Source organism: Drosophila guanche, unplaced genomic scaffold (assembly GCF_900245975.1).
Source record: "Drosophila guanche unplaced genomic scaffold, DGUA_6, whole genome shotgun sequence".
In the NCBI taxonomy this organism is placed as follows: domain Eukaryota; kingdom Metazoa; phylum Arthropoda; class Insecta; order Diptera; family Drosophilidae; genus Drosophila; species Drosophila guanche.
Genome location: NW_022995745.1, coordinates 8,085,267 through 8,105,761, shown reverse-complemented (window position 1 = coordinate 8,105,761; position 20,495 = coordinate 8,085,267). Strand labels below are relative to the sequence as shown.

At 49.9% G+C, this 20,495-nt stretch overlaps 4 protein-coding genes across 4 annotated transcripts in view; 1 reads left to right on the top strand and 3 right to left on the bottom strand.

The window, feature by feature from the left end:
* Positions 1-1,034: 1,034 nt before the first annotated feature.
* On the bottom strand, positions 1,035-2,878 carry LOC117581617. The gene is made up of 3 exons (XM_034268979.1): positions 2,553-2,878; positions 1,361-2,488; positions 1,035-1,289 (listed from the first exon to the last, which is right to left on the bottom strand). The coding sequence occupies exons 1-3, from the start codon at positions 2,796-2,798 to the stop codon at positions 1,104-1,106; spliced, it is 1,560 nt and encodes a 519-aa protein (XP_034124870.1). The 5' UTR covers positions 2,799-2,878; the 3' UTR covers positions 1,035-1,103.
* A 264-nt stretch (positions 2,879-3,142) lies between these two features.
* On the bottom strand, positions 3,143-4,151 carry LOC117581625 (transmembrane emp24 domain-containing protein 2). The gene is made up of 3 exons (XM_034268993.1): positions 3,928-4,151; positions 3,521-3,855; positions 3,143-3,450 (listed from the first exon to the last, which is right to left on the bottom strand). The coding sequence occupies exons 1-3, from the start codon at positions 4,067-4,069 to the stop codon at positions 3,301-3,303; spliced, it is 627 nt and encodes a 208-aa protein (XP_034124884.1). The 5' UTR covers positions 4,070-4,151; the 3' UTR covers positions 3,143-3,300.
* An 849-nt stretch (positions 4,152-5,000) lies between these two features.
* LOC117581220 (TWiK family of potassium channels protein 7) overlaps positions 5,001-20,495 on the top strand; it is a 45,421-nt gene continuing 29,926 nt past the window's right edge. The window contains exon 1 of the mRNA XM_034268198.1: positions 5,001-5,609. The gene's annotated coding sequence lies outside the window, so the exon portion shown is untranslated. The remainder of the gene's footprint in view (positions 5,610-20,495) is intronic.
* LOC117581221 (lanC-like protein 3 homolog) lies at positions 9,785-11,313 on the bottom strand. The gene has a single exon (XM_034268199.1). It carries the CDS (start codon positions 11,260-11,262, stop codon positions 9,994-9,996), a length of 1,269 nt encoding a protein of 422 aa, XP_034124090.1. The 5' UTR covers positions 11,263-11,313; the 3' UTR covers positions 9,785-9,993.

The following is a 20,495-nucleotide window of genomic DNA, read 5'->3' as shown; positions in this document are numbered from 1 at the left end:
AAGAACAAATATTTTGTGTTACTTGTTGCTATCTATATACAATAATATCATAATATATTTCTGTCGTTTGACAGCCCCAATAATAAGTAATTCTATTCAATTTCAATAAACGAAATCAATAACAACAAAAACCACACACAAATTGTTTATTATTCCTCATTGAAATGCGGGCCCCGAGAGTCCCATTTGTCCCAAGGCCTATATGTGGGTCAATTCAAGTAGCACCCCGAAGTAAATGCTGTCAGCAATTCTGGGGAGTTTCATTGCTTAGATAAAGGGTTCCCCTTCACGCGGAAATATCAGTTGGCAGCTTGAAGTTCGAAGCGATTGTTTATTTTTTGCAGAACGCACATGGATATCCCTGAGAGTGGAGCAGCCACTGATCTGCGCTCAATGTTTATAAATCCATAGTTATCGCTTTGAAATTCGAAGCACTGAAGCAGCCGCTGAGCCAGCTCCCGTATCGGAGGCTGCACCTGCCTGGCGCACTCAGCTCCCCCCACTCGTGTTGCCCAGACTAGCAGAAAGTTGAAGCAGCAGCTGTGGCGCTCTCCTTTGCTCAATGTAAACATCCGATTTCCTGTGCCAGAGCTTTGTTTGGCTTAACTTGAAGCCCCAAAAATATTCATTTACCACTTGAAATTGCAGATCCAAGGAACTTGCGCTTGAGTCGGGAAGGAGTTCGGGGTATGGGCATAAATAAACAATAAGAAGATATTTGATTGTCGCGTGGCTTACGATGACTCAAGCCTCAAGCTCTCCAAATAACAGAACCGGACTCCAGCTCTAATTATCATTTAAACATAATCTAAGCAGAGCTCAGCAATTGGCACTACTAATTACACTGTGCGAAAGTCTAGTTGTGTTGAAGAAACTTAAAGATTGGTTGAAAACTTCATCTTCAGGGTATTTCCTGGATCAAGAACACTGTGAAGGATGGTCAAATTTTCTAACAAACTCAAATTGTTTTGCGAACATCCGCGCTGCAGATTCTGCGTAAATATTAAGAGAGCAAACAGTCACCGAATGGCGGGTTTTGAATTAAAAATAAAAGATGTTTAGGGGGTTTATTGCAAGTTGGCATGGTGGGCTGGGGCTAGACTCTACGCATCCGCAGTGGTGGCTGTCACGCGTCGTGCGTACTCCCCGATGTGCAGCAGGCCGTGCTGCAGCGAGGCAATGTGCAGATTCTGGCCACACATGTAGTCCACATTGATGTGCGGATTCTGTAGCTCCGTGATGAGTGTGGAACAGGCGGCTGCCGGGTCGCTGGTGCCCACCAAATTGCCCTGCAAAATGCAAAAAGCAATGAGAGAGCGCGCCAAAGGGTACGGGAGTGGGAGTAAAGACTTGAACTTACCGCCCAAAACTCATTGCCGGGCAGGGCATTGCCATCCCAGGCATAGGTGACCACCGGCAGCATGTTCTCCGTCGGCAGCTTGTCAGCCGGATTGCGATTGGAGATGCGTATGCGGATGCCCGAGTGGGGCATGGTGGCGCCGTCGTGCAGGCTGCGCACACGCTGCAGGTGGAACCAGGAGAAGTGCACCACGGCAATGTGGCTGAGGCGATCGCCCAGTGCCAGCAGCCGCTCCTCGAACGACTCCAGAAAGAGCTGCTCCTGCTGCTCGCTGATCTTCCACACGCCCAGCCCGATGCCCACGACATGGATGTACGCGGGCTTCCCCGCGGCCACTGCACGCCCCTGCGCCTCCAGCAGCAGCGTGTCGAAGCTGATGGCGTAGCGCTTCTTCATGATCAACTGATCAAAGATGAGGCAGCCGGGGCCGACGCGCGCGAAGCGCTTCCCATCCGCCGCAACCTCCGTGTACTGGAAGTCCCTGGGCTCCTCGTAGAACTGGCGCCACAGCCGCCGGTAGTCGGAGGCGCGGCTGGGCGTCGCGCTGTCGTCGCTGCCATAGCCATTGGCCTCGATGTTCTGTGAGGGCGAGACGATGATGTCCTGGTACTCCATCACATTGGGTCGCTCGAAGCGGGCGCCGATCAGGCCCATGATGACGCCCTCGCGCTCGATGCTGCCCTTGTCCTGGGTCACCTCGCCGGCATTGCACCGGTTGCCGTTGTTGATGAACTCCGAGTGCGTGGACACGTAGAGCAGGGCCGACAGCTTGATCTCGTCGTAGCTGAGCACATCGGCCAGCAGCAGCGGCGGCACCTCCTGCTCGCTGCCCACCGCCTCGAAGCCCTCGTGGCCCTGGCTGCCGTCCATCAGCCGATAGGAGTCGGAGCTGTCGAAGAACCAAACGCACCGTTTGCTCAGCAACCGCTGGACAAAGGCCACCAGGGACATGCCCTGGTACAAGCTCCGCTCCCGGCTGTTGCCAAACTGCAGCTTGTGCTCCAGGAAGCCAATGTACAGCAGCAGCGTGCGCTCGTGTATCACCGGATAGGCGGAGGCCACCTGCTGCATGATATTCGCGAAGCGGCCCACCGGCTGCGTCCTCGCACGGCAGTTGTCGGTCCCAAACTTGGAGATTAGAGATTAATGTCGAGTTATTGAGTGACGGGGAGCTTCGCAGGGACTCGCTTACCTTAACGGGAAAGCCATCCGATAGGGTCATCAACTTTTCCAGACTCACCGGCACCTGGGGCTTCGCCAGCTGGCGGCACTCGTCGAGCAGCCCCTTCCCCAAAACAGTGCTGGGCAGTGTCGGCTGCGCCTTTGGCCAGGTCAGTCTTTCGCTGAAATCAGAATTTCCCATGACACGACTCATCGACAGAGCGTGCAAAACAGATTTGAGCTGATGATTAATTCGCACGAATGACCGCAGCCTCATATCCGGCTGGCAGAGCCACTATCAACCCGAAATATGTTGGGGACAAGGCTACTGCTGCTGGCCAGCAGCAGCTGTGCAACTGTTTGGAGCAGTGCTGGAAAGCGCACAACAGGCAGATCAAATGCAATTTTTTGCAAGGGATTATTGTTTGTAAACATAATTCGAAAGTTTATTTGTCTAGCAGGAACTTATGGGAAAACTCATGCTGCAGCCTCAACAAGAGCGTATGAGCTAAACGAGCATTTTGACACACACACAGCTGTTGGTTGTCTGCAGTGCTGGAAAGTTCATGCGGCGGTGGTGGGGAGGGGTTCCAGGCAAACGAAATTTGCATATTTTTAGTGTTTTGTTGTTGTTTGAGAAGGTTTATTACAAAAAGGCTTTTAAACATTCATTTAAATTAGACTGAGACACAGCTAGTTTTCCACCACACAATCCCCCAACCCCCCCCCCGCTGTGGTATGCCAGCGCTACGCTCCATTCCTCGTTTTTTTCTGTTTTTTTACACGACGCGCTTGACCTCAAAGAAGCGCTTCAGATAGTAGACCTGGCCGACGGTCATCAGGATGAGTACGAGCGCCTCGAAGGTCGACCACAACACCACACGGGAGTTGGTGCTCTCGTTCACAGATCGATGGATCTTATCGCGCACCTGGGACATCGGTGAAGAAAAATTATTGGCTTTGCTGAAGAGGGAATGAGGGGAAACGGCAAAGACTCACGTGCATGTACTCCTGCTCGTGCTTGACGCTGGTCAGTGTGCCCGAGAGCTCGCGGATCATGTCCTCGAGCTTGGTGTGGCCGACCTCCTGCTCGCCGGGTGCGCCCGGTGCACGCTGCGGCGTCTCGCCCACATCGATGGAGAACATGACCAGCTTGGGCGTCATGCTGCTGCGCTCGTTGTTGAAGCAGACCGTGTAGGTGCCCTTGGCGGGTGCCACGAACGTGTACTTGCCGGACGACTCCTTTTCGCTTTCGTGCATCACATGGTTCTCGGGGCCGCTGATCTTAATGTCCACGTCCAGGAAGCCGCCATCAATTACCTCAAACGTAACGCCTGTGCAACATGCAACAAAACCGCATCAATGGTTATGTTTCTTAAGTATTTAGGGGACAGCCTGCCACTCACCGAATTTGGTGCCGCCTTCGACATTCTCGAAAAAGCACTCTTCGTTGTGGGCATCTACGCCGACTATGAAGCCCTGGCCGGCGGTGGCCAGCAGGCAGAGGCCGCACAAAGTCAGCAGCAGCTTGGCGAGCATCGGTTGCATCTTGTTAATTCGAGTTTCTTGGTTTTATGCCCAGTAAATTGTTATTTTTGCCAGCTCGTTCTCAGCCACGTAGTTTTGGTCGTCAGTGTGACAGCGGGGGTTTATTGATCAAATATACCGTGAGACCCTCGGAAATATACCAAAATATACTGGAAAGGAAAACGAGCTTTACTTAACCCACTTCAGAACGCTGTTTTGGAAACTTAGTCATAAAACTTGAAAATTAAATTTAAAAATTACCAACTTTTTGCCCTGTTGTCAACTGTGATATTTATGAGCGAAGAACTGGTTCCGCTACTGTACAGGGTGTGGACACACTGGCAGCTGCTGTTGTTAACACTGCATTTTGCTGGAAACACTCAACATGTGGCTGTAAGCACATAGCTAATTCCAGCTGCAGAGTGTGTTCGATGTAGGGTGCCACATTTAGTACTGGACTACAATCTGTATTGGAGAGCTTTCTTAACGAAAATTTGCAGATTATTGATACCTGGAATGTATTTCGATAGATATATAAACATCAAAATTTTAATATTAGTTGATGGAAATAGAGTACAGAAAGACCCTTACTATAGTGTATCATTTTTGGTATATTTTTATTGGGAATTTTTGTACTCATATTTGAAGCGCAAAAAGGAGTAGAGAAAGTGAGAGAACAAATTCCCCACCTGAACATCTCTATGAAAGGAGCATGGCAAGGTATGGCATCACAGGTAAATAGGACGAACTTTTTTTAAGGCCCTCATCCTTCTCGCACCCTACTGAAAGCTCTCCAATAGGACGTGAGCTTTCGAGGATTGAACTCGCAGGGTGTAATTTACCTTGCTGCCCAGGAATTTGTTGTGACGTTTTACATGTGGTCCACACCTTGCATTTTCGCACAAGTTTCGCCGATTTTGAAAGCTCCCGCTCCTACTAACTAGCTCGCTAGTGTACAATTGTTTACCAAATCCAAGCCCCAACGGATGCTGCGCGGACGAAAAACGAAACAGCCCCAAAAACATCGAGCAAATCGAACAGCCGACAACACACAGAGCGGAGGTCCACCCAAAATCGCGACATTTGTGCCAAAAATAAAACCCACAACCAAACATCCAAAAACCAAATCTGTGACAGTTTTTTTTTTGAGTGTTTGTGCGAGAGAAGTGCGAATCGAGATCTGCCCAAAGAGCGAATCGTATAGGGACAAATAGCCATGCGGTCATCGGCGGTAGCCAAAGCCAACGCCGCCACGTGCAAGCGGCGTGCCCGTCAGCAGCAGCAGCAGCAGCAGCAGGAGCAGGAGCAGCATAAGCAGCAGCAGGACACCCAACAGCATTAGTGTAAATATGCGTGTTTCATACAATTTGTGCACATAAATCACACAATAAATCATAAACCAAAACCAAAAGCAAAACGAACGTAACGAAAGTGAAAGAGCGATTCCGATTCCGTTAGCTCTGCCATTGTTATCCACCCAGAGCCAGGAGAGGCAGAGAGAAACCGTTAACCAACAGTTGGCAGCGTCGCACTTGAGTGCTCGTTGCCGCCCCCCGCAAAGGTGAGTCCACTAGAGAATGGGAGGGAAGGGGGGTCAATCCCGATGATCGTGTGCGTTGGTGGTTTGATGTTCGTTGATTATTTTGCCCATTGTGTGTGTGCGGTGTGACCGTTGAGTGTTGCACAATAATTGGGTACATTTTGGATCTTTTTGAGGGTTCTCAAGAGGAGCGGCACTATGTACCCAGATAGCCCGACAAATAAAAATATATTTAAGCTCGAAATTCTTCGGGGAATCCTTTTGAATCGAACTGAAGTTGAATTTCTGACCGAATCGTACTCCCGAGTCTATCCCATGTCCTGCTTCCCACACTTTTCCTTCTGAAATGATCTGATCGACCTTCATGTTACCTCCGTGCAGAGTGGCCGCTCCTCCACCTGCATCCATCCATGCCGCACCCACTGACTGCACATGGAAATTGAATTTCGCTGAGTGTATAAATAAAAGCTCGGAATATTAATTACAAACAAATTACAATTTCTCTGCTGCGACCTGTCTCCTTGTCACATCATGGGCACCTCCCATCCTCCCGCTGGCCGCAGCGCCTCCTCTGGCCAGGCCTTAATTAAAGACGCCAAAGAGTAACGGTAATAACCGACAACGAGAACGACGACCGAAGTGGGTTTTGCTGTTGTTGCTGTCGTAATTGTGGCAGACATCGTCGCTCATGCTCGCTTACGCTTCTTCCACCCAGCACCCCCTCCTGCACCCCGCACCTGCCGCACTCTCTCCTCCTCTCTCGCCTTAGTCCCCTTTTTTTTGTAGTCCTTGTTTGCTTTTGTTAGTAGAAAAATACAGAATAAACCATAGAGGAGAATAGAGAACAGCATGGCAAAGCGTAGGAATGTCGGGGCGGAGGGGAAATGTGTGTGTGTGTGCGGTGACTGCAAAACTGCTGCCTAAAACAAATGTCTAGAAAAATGTCTCCATCTCCCTCACTCTCGCTCCAGCTATTTCTCTGTGTCCACTCTTTCTCGCTGCCTGATTTATGCCAACGGCAAAATTATGAAAAATTGTTACAAGCGAAATTTAAAGAGGAAAATTTGCAAGTAAACAAACAGAACAAAAATCGAAAATCGAACAACTTTTCGACTACAATTTGCCCATTAATCGCTGACTTACATAAGGTAGGGCCGGGGCAATGGTGAAATATTTAAAAAAGTTCTTTGAGCTGCAGAGAAATCTCACGAAACTCACAGCAAAATCGAGTGCCCAAATAAAACGAAAATACTTGAAGGGAAATAATATTCCATATGCCCAAATGCTATTGCGGGGTATCACGGGGTACCAACGGTAACACGGAACAGGGCTGACAACAAAAAGAAAAAACAAAAAGGAAAGAAAGGAAAATAAATAAATTCGATAATTTATCCCATACATTTTGTTCGCGCAGCATTTTCGGCGTCAACGGACACCGGCATGACGTCGCGCCCGTTGGGTGTGCCCGTTAGTAATGGCGTTGAGTAGCCGTTACCCGTTAGGGTTTACCCCCCACCAACCACCACCCACCACGCACCACCCTGCACCCTACGCCCCTTCTTGTAGCAATTAACATGTGCAAAATTCTGTGCACATAAATTTTGAGTAAACTGTGTTGTTGCCCCCAGCCCCAAATCTGCGTCTGTCGGGTGGGCCATTAATTGTGTGGCTCGAAGAGTCGAGCTCTGGCTCTGGGGTCACTGAGAGCCAAAGACAGGCAATAGATCTTGCGAATCTGGGGCAGGTGCAGGGGCAGGGGAAATCTGGCAGATCTGGATAACAAGTAGAACAGGAGAAATCAAGGCAGGGACAACACGTGGAACAGATAAAATCAAAGACGAAGGACAACAGCTAGAGCAGAAGAGACACCAGACAACAAGTGGAAGTGGAACTCCACCACCAGTGCCTGGCCATACACTGTCCTACAGCTGCAAAAGCCAACCAAACAGTCAGTCAGTCAGAAGTGCCACAATCTACATCAATTAATGGAAACGCATTTGTTCCCGGCGACTCAGACTTCTCATTTAAGAGGCTTAACCATCTTTAATATTTCGTTATATTTAACACAAACTCTCTCTCTCTCTCTCTCCTTCTCTCCTTGCTATTTCTTAATGGCTCTTTTTTATGAATTTTGTAATATTATTTGGAGCCTCAGCTTGGGCTTAATATTTAAGCACAAGCATATTGCAGGGGCTTGCATTTGGCCACCCTAAGCCCCGCCAAGAAACACCCAACATAAACATACAGCGAAAGAGTGCAAGAAGCTAGAGAGAGAGAGAGAGAGAGAGTGGGAGAGAGAGAGAGAGTGTGGGAGAGCGTGCTGAATATGCTCGCCAGAAGTAGTCAAGGGAGAGCGAGGGAGTGTCTCATAGTGGCTTATGCTTGACTGATTTAATGCATGTCAAAATGTCAAAGTAACCGTTACAGCAAACTGCTGCTGCAACCGCCCCTCCCACACCCGCACCCGCACCCGCACCCGCACACCAAGCAATAACAGAAAATGAAACAGAGGAAAAAGTAAAAGAGGAAGGAAATAAAACGGAAAGCGAAAAGCAAAACCGAAAGCACTCCTTCATCAGGCAGTCGGGGAGAATCCTTTGGCCACACAGTCGAAACAATTATAAATGATAAATGTCAAAGCGAGAGAGGAGAAGGTAGAGAGTGACGAGGAGCAGCATTTAAACACACTCGTATTAAACTTAATTTGGCGCACAGCTCATTAATAAAATACAGCACACAGGGAGAGAGCGGGAGAGCGGGAGAGCGACACCGTAGCATGTAGTCTAGTGTGCAGTGCCATTAAAACTTTAAAGTGTTGTCCTCCCCCCCCTCACCTACTGACAAATGAGTGGAGCATAAAGGCGGTGTGGGGGGGACAGGCGGTTGACAGTGTGCGGGTCGGCAGAGTGGCTAAAGGGGGCGGCGGGGGAGGGACTGACATAATTTATGCAAAATATAAACCGAGCGACAGGCAAAAACAACTTATTAAAAAATACGCACAACAAACGAGCGACAGCTATAAATAACCCACCAGAAAGCAGACAAAACTCCAAGCCACAGCAAGAGGAAAGACGGAGAGAGAGAGAGAGATGGCGGCGGGGTGGTGGAGCATGAGAACTTTCTCAAGTGGCTGCGAAACTGTACGAATTTTCAGCACAAGCAGCGAAGGAAGGAAGAAAGCAAACAGCACTAAAGGGCAGTCAGCATATGCACTGCGGCAACACTGATAACAAATTGTACGCGCACGCATGTGCATGTGCACATACAAAAAGGAGTGCCGTGCCCACTGTTGGCATGGGGAAAGAGCTGCCGGCAGTAACTCAGATCGGACCTAGCTTGGGGGGCTGATTGAACAGCAAATAGAAAGCAAACTTGCTTCGATTTGTGTTCCATAACTCAAGGGTTAATTGGGGAAAGAGCATGCCGTCTGCGGCTACAACTTTTGCGCTGGCTTTTTGTGTGCGTTTCCCCCCGTCGCCTCCTCATGTTTGGCTCCGTTTTAGCGCTGTCGACGCCCGCGGCTCGACCAACAATTTTCATTTTCGTTTAGTGTCAAGTGGCAACAGCAACAGCAACAGCCAGCAACTAGCAACTAGCAACTAGCAACAGTAAGAGCTATAACAACTAACGGTAATAGTCCTGCACACGACAAGCAACTAAAACTGTTGGCGAAATAATATTCAACACCAAGGGGATGAGCAGCAGCAGGAAAGTGTCAGGCCCAGCTGCTTGTTAGCGGGGAAGCAGCAAGGAGCAAGGAGCAGACAAAAATATGATATGGCATTGGGAGGGGAAGGAGCCGCATGGCGGGCTGCCGCTGCTGCTGCTGCTGCTGGATCGTAAGGATAACCTGAATAGATTCAAATGGCTGTGGGAATGGGGTGGCATGTCTCAGCCTGTTCTGTGGATTATCTTTACAGCACCGAGAAACCGTTTAACCCGCCTCCACTTTTTGCCAGCCATTGTCTGTGGATTATCCTGAGAGTCGCAACCAGAGACGGCAGACGTTTAGCGCGCTTGATCCGCATAAATCATGCTTTCGGAAGCCCCTGGGGCTCTTCAGTCCGACTGCCGATTTGTGGGCCTCTTTGGTGTGATTTATGGAGTTCTATTTACCCCTCCAAGTCGCTGATCTTTTGCTTATTCTGTCATCATAAACGATACCCGATTGACCCATTTTCTGTGCACTTTCGATTTATTTGCGTGCTGCATTTTGTCTCTCTGCCTTCGGGCTGCTTTTTCCACGCTCAACTGATTGATTTTTGCCTGAAATAATCTTCGGAAATGTTTCCTTCTTCGGTGTGGTTGTGTTTGTGTTTCTGTTGCATGCCACAGCCACAAAAGTTGACAAAAATAGAAGCAAAAAACAAGGAACAAAACTAGAAACAAAGGATAGAGCTTGGCTCTAGGCTGGGTCATGGAAAACATCCATGAAGGGAAACGCCGCCTGGTCGGGCTCCAGCAGATCGATTAGGAAGCAAATGGCACCGGCCCAGCCCTCGTACAGGCTCTGGGGATGATCGGGTGGCTTCTGGGCATCGTGCGGCTTGCCGAGCATCAGCACGAACTTGAGGGCACGATGGAGGTGCTGCGGCTCGTTGGTGAGACGGAAGAGCAGCAGGAAGACGTAGCCGTTGCCCGCGATGCCGTGGCAGAGGCCGGGACCCTTGCTGAGCAGCCCCTTCTGCCAGATGAGGTCCGCGGCGCGTTGCAGCGACTCCAGGTACTTGTTCTCGTTGAAGATGAGATAGGCCTTGGCCAGCATGTAGGCGAATCCCGGTGCGCCATGGCACCACTGGCGCAGCGTCTTGCAGTTGCCGTACCGGATGGACTCCAAGGAGCACGGATAGTTGCCCTCCTCGTCCTGCAGGCCGACGAGGTAGTCGATGCACTCCTTGATCTCCGAGGCGACGCCAGCTGGGGGTGCGATGGCGGAACCCTTGCGGAACCAGGGACTCTCCAGCAGCATGTGCAGAATGCCGCACATCCCGTGCAATGCGCCCAGGTAGTGGGTCTTATAGGTACCGTACATCAGCGGCATGGGGCCGCCCTGCTTCTGGCTGTATGTGCGGCCACTCTCTATTATCGTGTCGCAAATGGAGAGCAGCTCCTCGTCGCTGATGGCCTTCTCCAGGAGATCGTTCAGCCAGTAGCAGCCGGACAGATAGCCAGCACGTCCCTCCAGCACCTCGTCGCGGCCGGCACTCGTGTGCAGCTTGGCCTTGCTGGCTGCTAGGCCCAGCCGAAAGTTGACCAGATCCTCGACCAGCTCGTCGTCGTCCCCGCGCGCCTTTGAGATGGCCGCCGAAACGGCATAGATCCCAGCATTGCCATTCAGGAACGAGAAGCGCTCCGAGCTCCTCCGCTTGAACTGCTGCGCCGACTCCTTGGCCCGCTGCACGTAGGTTGCGGCATGCTGCAGCGGCTCGGGGCACAGACCGTGGGCCTTGCTGCTGCCGTGCAGCTTCCAGAACATGTACGCGATGCCCGCACTGCCCACGTACAGGTTTTCGCGCTCGTCCTCGTACTGGTTGTCGGACACAGGCAGTGCCAGTATCGCATTCACATGGCGGCAGATCAAGCTCCTAATGTACTGCTCGCTGCTCTGCAGGCTCTCGATTTCACCCTGGATGTAGTCCTTGTACGGATTATCAATATATCTTTTGTCCTCCATCTGAGCTGCCTCTTGCCCAGAAATATTCGTACTTGAAATATATTTTCTATAGTTCTGTTCGTGCTGCCTGCCAGTCGTTTTGGTGCTTAATTTCTGATTTATTTGACAGCAAAGCACCAGCCAGCTGACTCGCCAATGGGGGGGTAGCAGCTGCGACGACTAGAGAGTGATCAATGATCAGTGATCAGTGATCTTTTAAGCTGAATTAAGCAGCAATCAACCACAGACAGACAGACAGACAGACAGGGAGTGGCACCCAAGGGAGTTGAGGAGGAGCAGGGCGTCAGGGTGGCAGGACTCCGAGTAGTTTGCTTACTAAGCCACGTTAAGTACTTCCTGGGCCTGATTAATGCACACACACACACATAAATACAAACAAGAGCCAGCAGGCAGGGGGCAGAGACACTTGCAATGCTGCTCAAACTGTACATAAATTAAGGTTAGGGCCGGCGCCACTTCAACGAGCAACTCAGAAACAGCGACAGACAGAGGGAGGGCGGGCACAGCGTTTTCTTAACCTTATTTTTGTGTGCATTATGCACACACACACACACACACACACAGGCAGGCTGTGTATAGACACTCGAAAGTTGAGTTTTGAAGCGCCCAAAGGCGATGATCAGGCAAACGGCAACGTCATTAACAGCATTACTTGAGGCAGGAAGGCAGGCAGGCAGGCAGGCAGGCAAGCAATCTTGCAAATTGCACACACACACACAGAGCAGGCATTAACTGTTAACTATTTGGCAAACTGGCAAACACTTTAAGGCCCAGCGCGCCACGGTGCGTATGATTAATTGAAATGCAAGGCAGAGGCAAACAACGAGAGAGAGGGAGAGAGCAGCAGTGGGGTTAAAGGAGCCATTCAAAAAGCCAAAAAGGAGCCACCAAATTTAATTTGTCTAAAAACTTCCTTTGTGCCAACGTCTGCCAACGGAGAGGCGACACTTGAATACACTTTCTGCCGAATTGTAGTCTCTGTATCATTTTTGCTGCCCCTTTAAAGTGCCTCAAACTCAAACACTCAGTCGCCTGCCTGCCTGCCTTGGAATGTCAATGTGTTTGCTGAGGCACTCAAAATCAATTAAATGCATAGCTTGGAGTTGCCCTTAAAGGCCAACTCTGCATACTCATTGCACTTTTTGTGGCAACTCTGGCAAACTGTGGCAGCTCTGGCGTGAACATTCTTATGCGCCACGCTCGAATTCATTAGCTTCTCGTGATGCCAGCAGAAAAACGGCGTCAAGCTCCTGTCTGTCTGACTTTGGGGAGTTGTCTCTGTCCGTCTGTCGTTCTGTCCGTCTGTCTCTCTGTCCGTCTGTCTCTGCCTCTGCCTTGTCTTCCTCCCTCTGTCTGGCAGCTTGGCGAGTGTTTAGCTTATTGAAAAGTTTTCATTTGGAGCGGCGTGCAGGCACACGTTTCGCAGGCACAAACTTGCTGGCAAATGTCAGGAATTGCAGTGGAATCCCACTTGCAGTTCTCCCCTCCCACCGCTCACACACACTTCTCCCGCTCGAGCTAATCAGCCAACAAATGCAACTCCAGTGGCATCTGCCTCAAGCTGCAGTTTTGGGTGGGATTTCGTGGGCGAAAGTTTCCCTGAATTGTGTAGCGCGACGGTAATTTGAGGCAAACTTTTGATGCTCGAATAGTTTTAGACACAAAACGCTAAAGCACTGCGCCCTGTGGCCTGGGCTCCTCCCGATTGGGGGGGGGGGGGGGGAGAACAATGTGATTGTCAAAGTATTTTCNTTTCACTTGTTTACGAACTTTTGTGACATGCAAAACTGTTCGTGGCAGCGTGAAGCAGAGACTGAGACAGAGCGGAAGACCCAAAGAAGGCAGTAAAGAAAGAGAAATTGTGTTTAGAGCCAGGCAAAGAGCAAGATCGAAGGCTAATGCTGCTATCGATAACCCAGAGCCATTCACTTATTGCCTATCGTTAGCTATCGCTGTTATCGATAGTCATTCACTTATTGGCTATCGTGACTCCGTTACTGCCTCGTTGTCTCCGTGCACTTTGTAGTCGTTGTGCCGTGCCCCAAATATTTATCGCCGCTTGGTTTCGCTCTCTCCCAGCCCAATCCTAGGCCAGAATTTGACCCAAAGCAACTCAAAACCTCAACCCCTGGCTTGCCATTCAAAATGCCATCAAAGTGAACCCCAAAAGGGGTGAGTGGCGGCCAAAACCAATTCCAATTCAAAAACAAATCCATTGTAAATGCGACTGTCGTCGCTGGGTCTGTCGGTGGCTGGTTCACGGGGTTTTGGGGCTCGTTCGAGCGTAGCCGTACGTATGGCATAATAATAACCGCTAACTTGTCACCTTGCCACACGGGTGCCAGGCTGAGCCTGGGCAACTCCTTTATTATGGCTCGTAGCTCGTAAAAGGAATGTTTGGACGGACACCAAAATTACGTGTATCCTTTTTCTAATCGTAAATGCGTGCACAGCGTGGCCAAATCGAGCTGCGGGGCGAGCAGCGGGGGAATAGCAATTGAAATGATTCGCCTAAGCTGCTGGCCAAAGAAGAAAAGCCAAACTGGCTGGGTCCTAGGGATAGGGATAGCCTCTGGCTGTATCCACTTTGCCACAAAATGCCGCACAGGTGAGTGCTGCAGACGCCCTGCCCTGTGGCACATTCAATACCCATTCTCCATAATTCAGAAGGGATTACCCATTACTTTTATTTCCATTGTGGGCGGCAATTGGTCGCCTCGTCCTTGCCTCGGATTTACTCGATTGTGGCAGGAGTGCGGAGTCTCCGTCCTTCCCCCCATTGTGGCTCAGTTCATAAATGTTCCAAGTGATAACGAAATAAATAAATAATAAATTGTGCTTTTATTTCCAAAATGCACCGCTGGAGCGCTAGTTGGCAGCGCTAGTTGGGATTGGGAGTGGGTGCCATGCGTTATGGTCAAAGGAGCAAAGGAGCAAACGAGCAAAGGGCAGAGGAGCAGTCGAGCAGCTCAAATGTAATAACTGTAGGAGCAGCAGAGTGCATAAATTGTTTGTGTCAGTCCAAGTCCGAGTCCTAGTCCGAGTCCGAGTGCTGATTCAGTTCTCTGACTCCCTCCACTCCCTTTTTGCTCCAATGAGTTTTCTTCTGTTTATTCAGCAAAGTATGCGAGGCAGTGCCCTGGAAAATCTCATGCCAAATGTATGATACTCGATTCGAGTCGCTCTTGTGGCAGTTGGATTTCGCACTCGTTGATTCGATGACACCCGCAGCTAAACACTTTTATTTCTGAATTAAAACTCAGCCTCGCTCGTTGCTGTCTTCGTGTTGTTCTTTTTGTTGATTGACTGACGCATGGCCTGACCTCCATGCTCTCTCCCGGTGGAGAACTTTGTCGCATGGCTACAAATTCAACATGGGCTGGGCTCGCCTGACTCTGTGGCATTTGGCGAGCCACAAAATCGCATCAAAATATTGCGTATGTGCGTGCCATCGCGCCATCGAGTGGAGTCTGCCCCCAAACCACATTATTCCTCTCTCTCTCTCTGTCTGTGGGCGTGGCAGCAGCAATACTCTTTCGCTGGTTCGATTTGTTCAAGTCAGGCACATCAGCCACATTCTTGGGTATTTCCCACTCCTTGCCCTTACATTTGGCCTGCCATCGGTAAACTTCTATTAGCAGCATATGCGACAGTTTGTCTTGTGCCCGTAGAGCCACCTGTGCGCCCACTCTGCCCTGTGCCTGGCTTTGTTTAAGCCATTATTTTCAATGCTGTCAATACGTTTGGGTGGTGCAAGCAGCAGCCACCCAGCAGCCACCCACTCGTGGCATTCCGCTGCTCATCAGCTTTGTCTGCTAATTTGCATTTAAATTTGCCAATGTTTTGCCTTTTTCTCGTTTCGCTTCGCTTCTGTTGCCCAAGCGTGGGCAGGGGCGGGGGCAGGGGCAGGGTTGTGTTTTCTTTTGTTATCTGAAAGAGAGTTGACAACTTTCGCAATGCGTTTCGCATAGATTTGTTTAATATTTGGCCGCAGGCCGTCGACAAAAAAAAAAAAAACAAAAGAAAAAAGGAACTGGGCGAAATTCTCAGCAGCCACGCCCTGCTCTGTGTGTGTGTGTGAGAGAGAGAGAGAGAGAGCGGGAGGCAAATATTAAATAACCTTTCGGTTATTGGCTTAGTTTCTACCCCAAAGCCCAAGCCATTCCACTCCCCACTTCGGTCCACTTTCGTTCCTTCCATTTCCTCGTTCCATTCCCTGCCATTCCGTTTCGCCTACGTTTTATTGCCACAAATTCCCGCTTGATAACCCTCGGGCATAACTTTTTACAATTGACAGTTTCTCTCTCTCTCCCTCGTTCCCCGTTCCCCGTTCCCCGTTCCCCTCGTGAGCCACCGAACGACGACCCTTACAATAGCATAGCAGGAGCGGAGTATGGGCCACGCGGAGCGGGCTTAGACCAGAGCTGGCTTAGGAGGGGAACAGTTTTGACATAGAAGCTCATTAACGTGATATAAATTAGATTTTGGGTGTTAGTGCCGAACACTGGGTCGAACCCTTGCCCGTTACGGGACTCCGGCGTGGAGTAGTTCTCCATTCAAATGAACGACAGGACGGACCGTGGCTGGGGCTGGGGCTGCTCTTGATTATGTTTGCAGTTCAATTTAAAGATAATTGTCGCCGTCGCTGCTGCTGGCTGCTGGCACAGCGAAGTTTTGGGCATTGCCAGGCCCCAAAAAACATGGATGGATGGATGGACAATCTGCAGCTCTGTCATCTAATATTGAATTTGTTATTGTTACTTCTTGGTTTTGCCTTTGGGCAAAGTCGGGAATCTGCTGGAATGATCTGCAGAAAGGTAACCCGAGCTTCGGCCATGGAACTTCCTTTCCACTGCCCGTCTGGCAGTGTCTCCTCTTTGCTTTTGTTTTTGCTTGTATTTTGTATGCACAAACAATATTCATACACCAGCTGGGTGCAGGAGCGGGGTGCCGTGTCCTCCGTCTGTCTGCTGTTTCAGCCGCTCTCCCCGTCCAACTCTCTCTCTCTGTCTCTTATTTTTTGCTTATTTATTTTTATTTGTATTTTCTTTGCTTTTCACTTTTTTTGGTGATTTGCTTGCAGGCTGGCTGGGGGGCGCTTGGGGGCTACCCGACCGACGCTAAGCCCGAGATTTATGTACTAAAAGCTCGTTGAAATGCAAAGAAAAAAAATAACACGAGGGTGAGCTGGGGGTGGGGAGAGCTCGGGTGCGGGTTGTAGATTGAGTGGAAATAAAATAAAATACATTTTATTATTTATATTTGTCCTGACTTCGATTTATTACAGGAGCGACAGAGAGAGAGAGATAAAGTCTAGTTGAATATTCTGAGGATAAGCTTGGGGCCCAGACGGTGCCTCGCACATGTCTCCCCAGCAGTCGCTGCTGTACAGATTTCAATGGGGGAGTGTTATGACAGCAAATAGACTCAACTCAACTCATCCCTAAATCAGTGACATTGAGGGGTTTGTGCAGCCCAAAAGCTCAATTGAATTTAAACACCCTACCCCCCCCACACACTCCATTCAATTAGAATGCCAAGAGTCATGTCCACTCGCATTATAATTGCTTCCGTTCCCCTTCCGCCTGCTCCCTTCGACTGCCAAGAAGTGCCAAAGCCAAAGCCAAAGCCGAAGCCGAAGCTCATTAGTCGCTCAGGACAACAAAAAAACTTTGCCCAATGCCAAAAACTGACCGAAACAGAAACGGGAATGGAATGGAACACAAACGAAATGGAATGGAATTCGGCACAGCGCTGTGGCGGGGGAGGAGTGGACGCTGACGTTGACGCTGACGTTGAGTGGACACAAACAATTTTAGCATTAAGTAGGAAGCAAAATCAAATTGAAGCAAATCAACAAATTAGCCTGGTCCAAAAAAAAACCTCTTCAAGTGGCAGCCCAAGTGACCCCCACAGGGAGCGAGAGCGAGAGAGCGTCAGTCAATCTGTCAATATTTACGCATTTCATTTAGTCATTTTCAATTTATAACCAATTCAATGGAACAGCAGCCCTCCCCCTTGTCACGCATCAATCGCTGTCTTAAGGCCCCCGCCCTACCACCTCCACTTCCACTTCCCCTTGGCATATCCTTGGCTTTGCCCGCTACTTATGCACGGAGGAAGACGTTCGTTCGTTCGTTCGTTCGTTCGCTTTCGGCCTCCGGACATCCATCAGTCTGTCAGGGAATGGGAACGGTCCTTGCGTGTTGATGACACCCCCAGAGCGGGATGTGTGCGTGTGTGGGGCGAGCCGAGGCGATCGGACTGCTCAGATATGCGCGAATGGGCTCCAAGTGCAAAAAATTGCCAAGCATCAATAACCCCCGAATGGTTATGGTTTTCATATGGGAAAGGATCAAAGTAAACAGTGGGTGGGGGGCTGGCTAGGGGAAGATTTACATGCTTTAGAGGGGTGGGGCCAAAGGCAAGGCCAAAGCCAACGGAAGAGCATCTCAACTTCGTTTAGCCAAAACGATTTGCCGATTACTAAATTCCTTTTTGACAGACACTTTACACTTTTTATGTTTAGTTTTTTCTCTCTCTCTCTGTGTGTGTGTGTGTGTGTGGAGACAGTTATAATGGGCGCCATTTTGTGCTGGGACTGCCTGGCATCGCCATTAAAAGTTGTAAATTCTCCCAAGTAGCCTCGTCCTGGGCCAGCCCCAAAACTTGAGGCATTTCAATTGTTTTCAAGATTTTCATTCATTTTTGTGCCTTTATCCTGCCGCCAACTCGACTCTGTCTTCGGCGGAGCAACTTTTGGGGCTGGGCGCTCAATTAACGCTTTTGGTTTATGGCCAAAGAATTTGCTTGAAAGACGCCTTCAAGTAGGCAACACTTTTGTGTGCGCACCCTATTATTTCGAAGGGTATTTTCAGCATTTTGAGCAGCAACAGAATCCATTCTGCGACCAGCTCGGCGACATCTTTTCTGTTTGCTGCTTCTCCGTCTAAAAATAGCCCCATAAACCCTTCCAGGCGGCTCCCAAGCTACCCCACAGGGTATCCAATGTTTGGACGGATAAATCGAATCTACTTCTGGTTGTTTGGGGGGGGGGCCAACAATTAGGCGCGCCCCAGCACATAATGCCAACTCAGCGGAGTTCAGGCATCATAACGGTAACTCAAAGCCCAGCCGCTGACCTCCACAAAATGGCTTCATTTACAGCTGAAGCTGAAGCTGAAGCCGAAGCCGAAGCCAAAGCGGGAACAACAACAGCAATAAGTGAACATTTTCACAAGCTTTGGGGTAAAGTAAAGCTTTAGTTGTTTGTTAACCCCCCCCCCCCCCCCCCCCCTCCGTGAACAAGGATGGGGTGGGTGGGGGCTGCTGCCTGTCGTCTGGTTAGTGCTGCAAAAACTTTTCCACTTTACAGAGAAGACGCAAGTTTGGCAGACCTTCGGTGCTACCCCGAACGTACCCACAAGCCAGCGCGTAAAAATAGATATTATGTATACAAAATATATCGTAGAATACATATCGTACATCCGTAGATATATATCGCATGTACACAGCCCGCCAGCCAGTTGTGGTCGTAGTCGCATATTCTATGTACGACTCTGGAGATCTATTTTCGAGTGCCAGTCTCTCCGCCCCCCCTGCGTTCTCTGCGCACTACAAAAAGTATTTTTCATTACATTCTTCCCCCAACATTTCAGCGCCTGCCAAAGTCCGGAGCAGTTCGCCAGCCCCAGCCAAGAGCCCGCCAAACCAACGGCGACTTAATTTATAATTACGATAATTTGCGCATTACGTTTTCTTTTGTTGGCCTGCTTCGGATGCTGGATGCTGGATGCTGAATGGGAGATGGCTGCTGGCTGCTGGGTGGGTGGCTCTTGGCTCTTGGCTCGTGCCTGCCACTGAGGCAAAACTTTCGTAAGGGGCAAGGTAAGGCGGCAGGGGGTGTGAGGGTGGTACTGGGGCTGGCTGCCTCTGCTGATTATCTGTCGCTCTCTCTCTCTCTCTCTCTGTCTCTCTCTCTGCCAACTAACCTGAATGTATTTTCCTACCTAACCTCAATTTCTGTGTCCGCGCTACCACCTCACTTTTGTCTTTCTGGGCCCACAATCTGCCCTCTCGCACTCTCTCGATGATCTTTAATCATTTCCCTTCTCTCTCGATCCCACTTTTTGCACTTTCTCCTCCTGCGAGCCTCCAACCAGCTGCCTCTTGCCTGCAATCTCTTCTTGCTGTGGGTTCTATTACTTTTCTCTTTTCACTTCTCTGCCATCCATCTCTATCTCTATCTTTCATCCGCTTGCTCCTGCCTGTCCTTGCGGCTTATCAATAATGTTGATTCCACTCGCTGTGTCGCGCTTAATTGAATTCTGAAGTTGTTAAGTCACAGCGCGGCCCCCAAAATGTACGCGCTGGGAATATGCGGGGCCGACACCCCCCCACCCCTGCTCTGCTCGTTTTGCTGATTGAAAATTTGCCAATTAGAAATAATGAAGCGTGTGACATTAAATGCAAGACAAGCAGCAAATCGGAGCCAAGTCCCCACGTACCCAGCGGCCGCCCATCGCCCACGATGCTCGTTAGAGCAGCCGCTAGATGGAGCCACTACCACACACACACACACACACACACACACACACACACACAGCTACATCTGTATAGGAAGAAAAAAACACGGTTCCCGGCGATAACAAATTCTGCTTAGAAGGAAGTGGAAGCTCTTAAAATCTCATTGCCTCTCTCTCACCTCTCTCTCTCTCTCACTCACACACACACACACACACACACACACACACACAGCTACATCTGTATAGGAAGAAAAAAACACGGTTCCCGGCGATAACAAATTCTGCTTAGAAGGAAGTGGAAGCTCTTAAAATCTCATTGCCTCTCTCTCACCTCTCTCTCTCCCTCTCTCTCTCACTCACACACACACACACACACACACACACACACTCAAGTGCCGGCAGTCGTTAGGCACGGATATCGAAAATTTTCATGTCTTCCTTTAGTTTGTCTTAGTTGGTTTTTGCCAGCACGATGGAGGGGCCATCCAGGCCACTGAGGCAGCGGATGGCTGTGGAGACAACCTGAACATCATTAGACTGCTGGGGACGAGGCCAGCATACCGTCAATGCGGAAATTTATAGTCCTGAGGAGAGACTCCTTGGCAGGACGTAGGCAAATTCGCATTAGCAGCGGGGCCAACCCCGGGCCCACCCCGAACTTGATGCATTCGCTCAGCGCTGAGCTGCATCTATTTGCCATACAAAAAA

What these genes read in the sequence shown, in the direction of transcription:
- LOC117581617 (XM_034268979.1), bottom strand. Translation starts at nt 2,798, where the DNA reads ATGAGGCTGCGGTCATTCGTGCGAATTAATCATCAGCTCAAATCTGTT. An exon ending in CGGATGGCTTTCCCGTTAAG is followed by an intron (nt 2,489 to 2,552) that starts GTAAGCGAGTCC and finishes CTAATCTCCAAG; the next exon opens with TTTGGGACCGACAACTGCCG. An exon ending in CCGGCAATGAGTTTTGGGCG is followed by an intron (nt 1,290 to 1,360) that starts GTAAGTTCAAGT and finishes TGCATTTTGCAG; the next exon opens with GGCAATTTGGTGGGCACCAG.
- LOC117581625 (XM_034268993.1), bottom strand. Translation starts at nt 4,069, where the DNA reads ATGCAACCGATGCTCGCCAAGCTGCTGCTGACTTTGTGCGGCCTCTGC. An exon ending in CGAAGGCGGCACCAAATTCG is followed by an intron (nt 3,856 to 3,927) that starts GTGAGTGGCAGG and finishes CATGTTGCACAG; the next exon opens with GCGTTACGTTTGAGGTAATT. An exon ending in ACGAGCAGGAGTACATGCAC is followed by an intron (nt 3,451 to 3,520) that starts GTGAGTCTTTGC and finishes CCGATGTCCCAG; the next exon opens with GTGCGCGATAAGATCCATCG.
- LOC117581221 (XM_034268199.1), bottom strand. Translation starts at nt 11,262, where the DNA reads ATGGAGGACAAAAGATATATTGATAATCCGTACAAGGACTACATCCAG.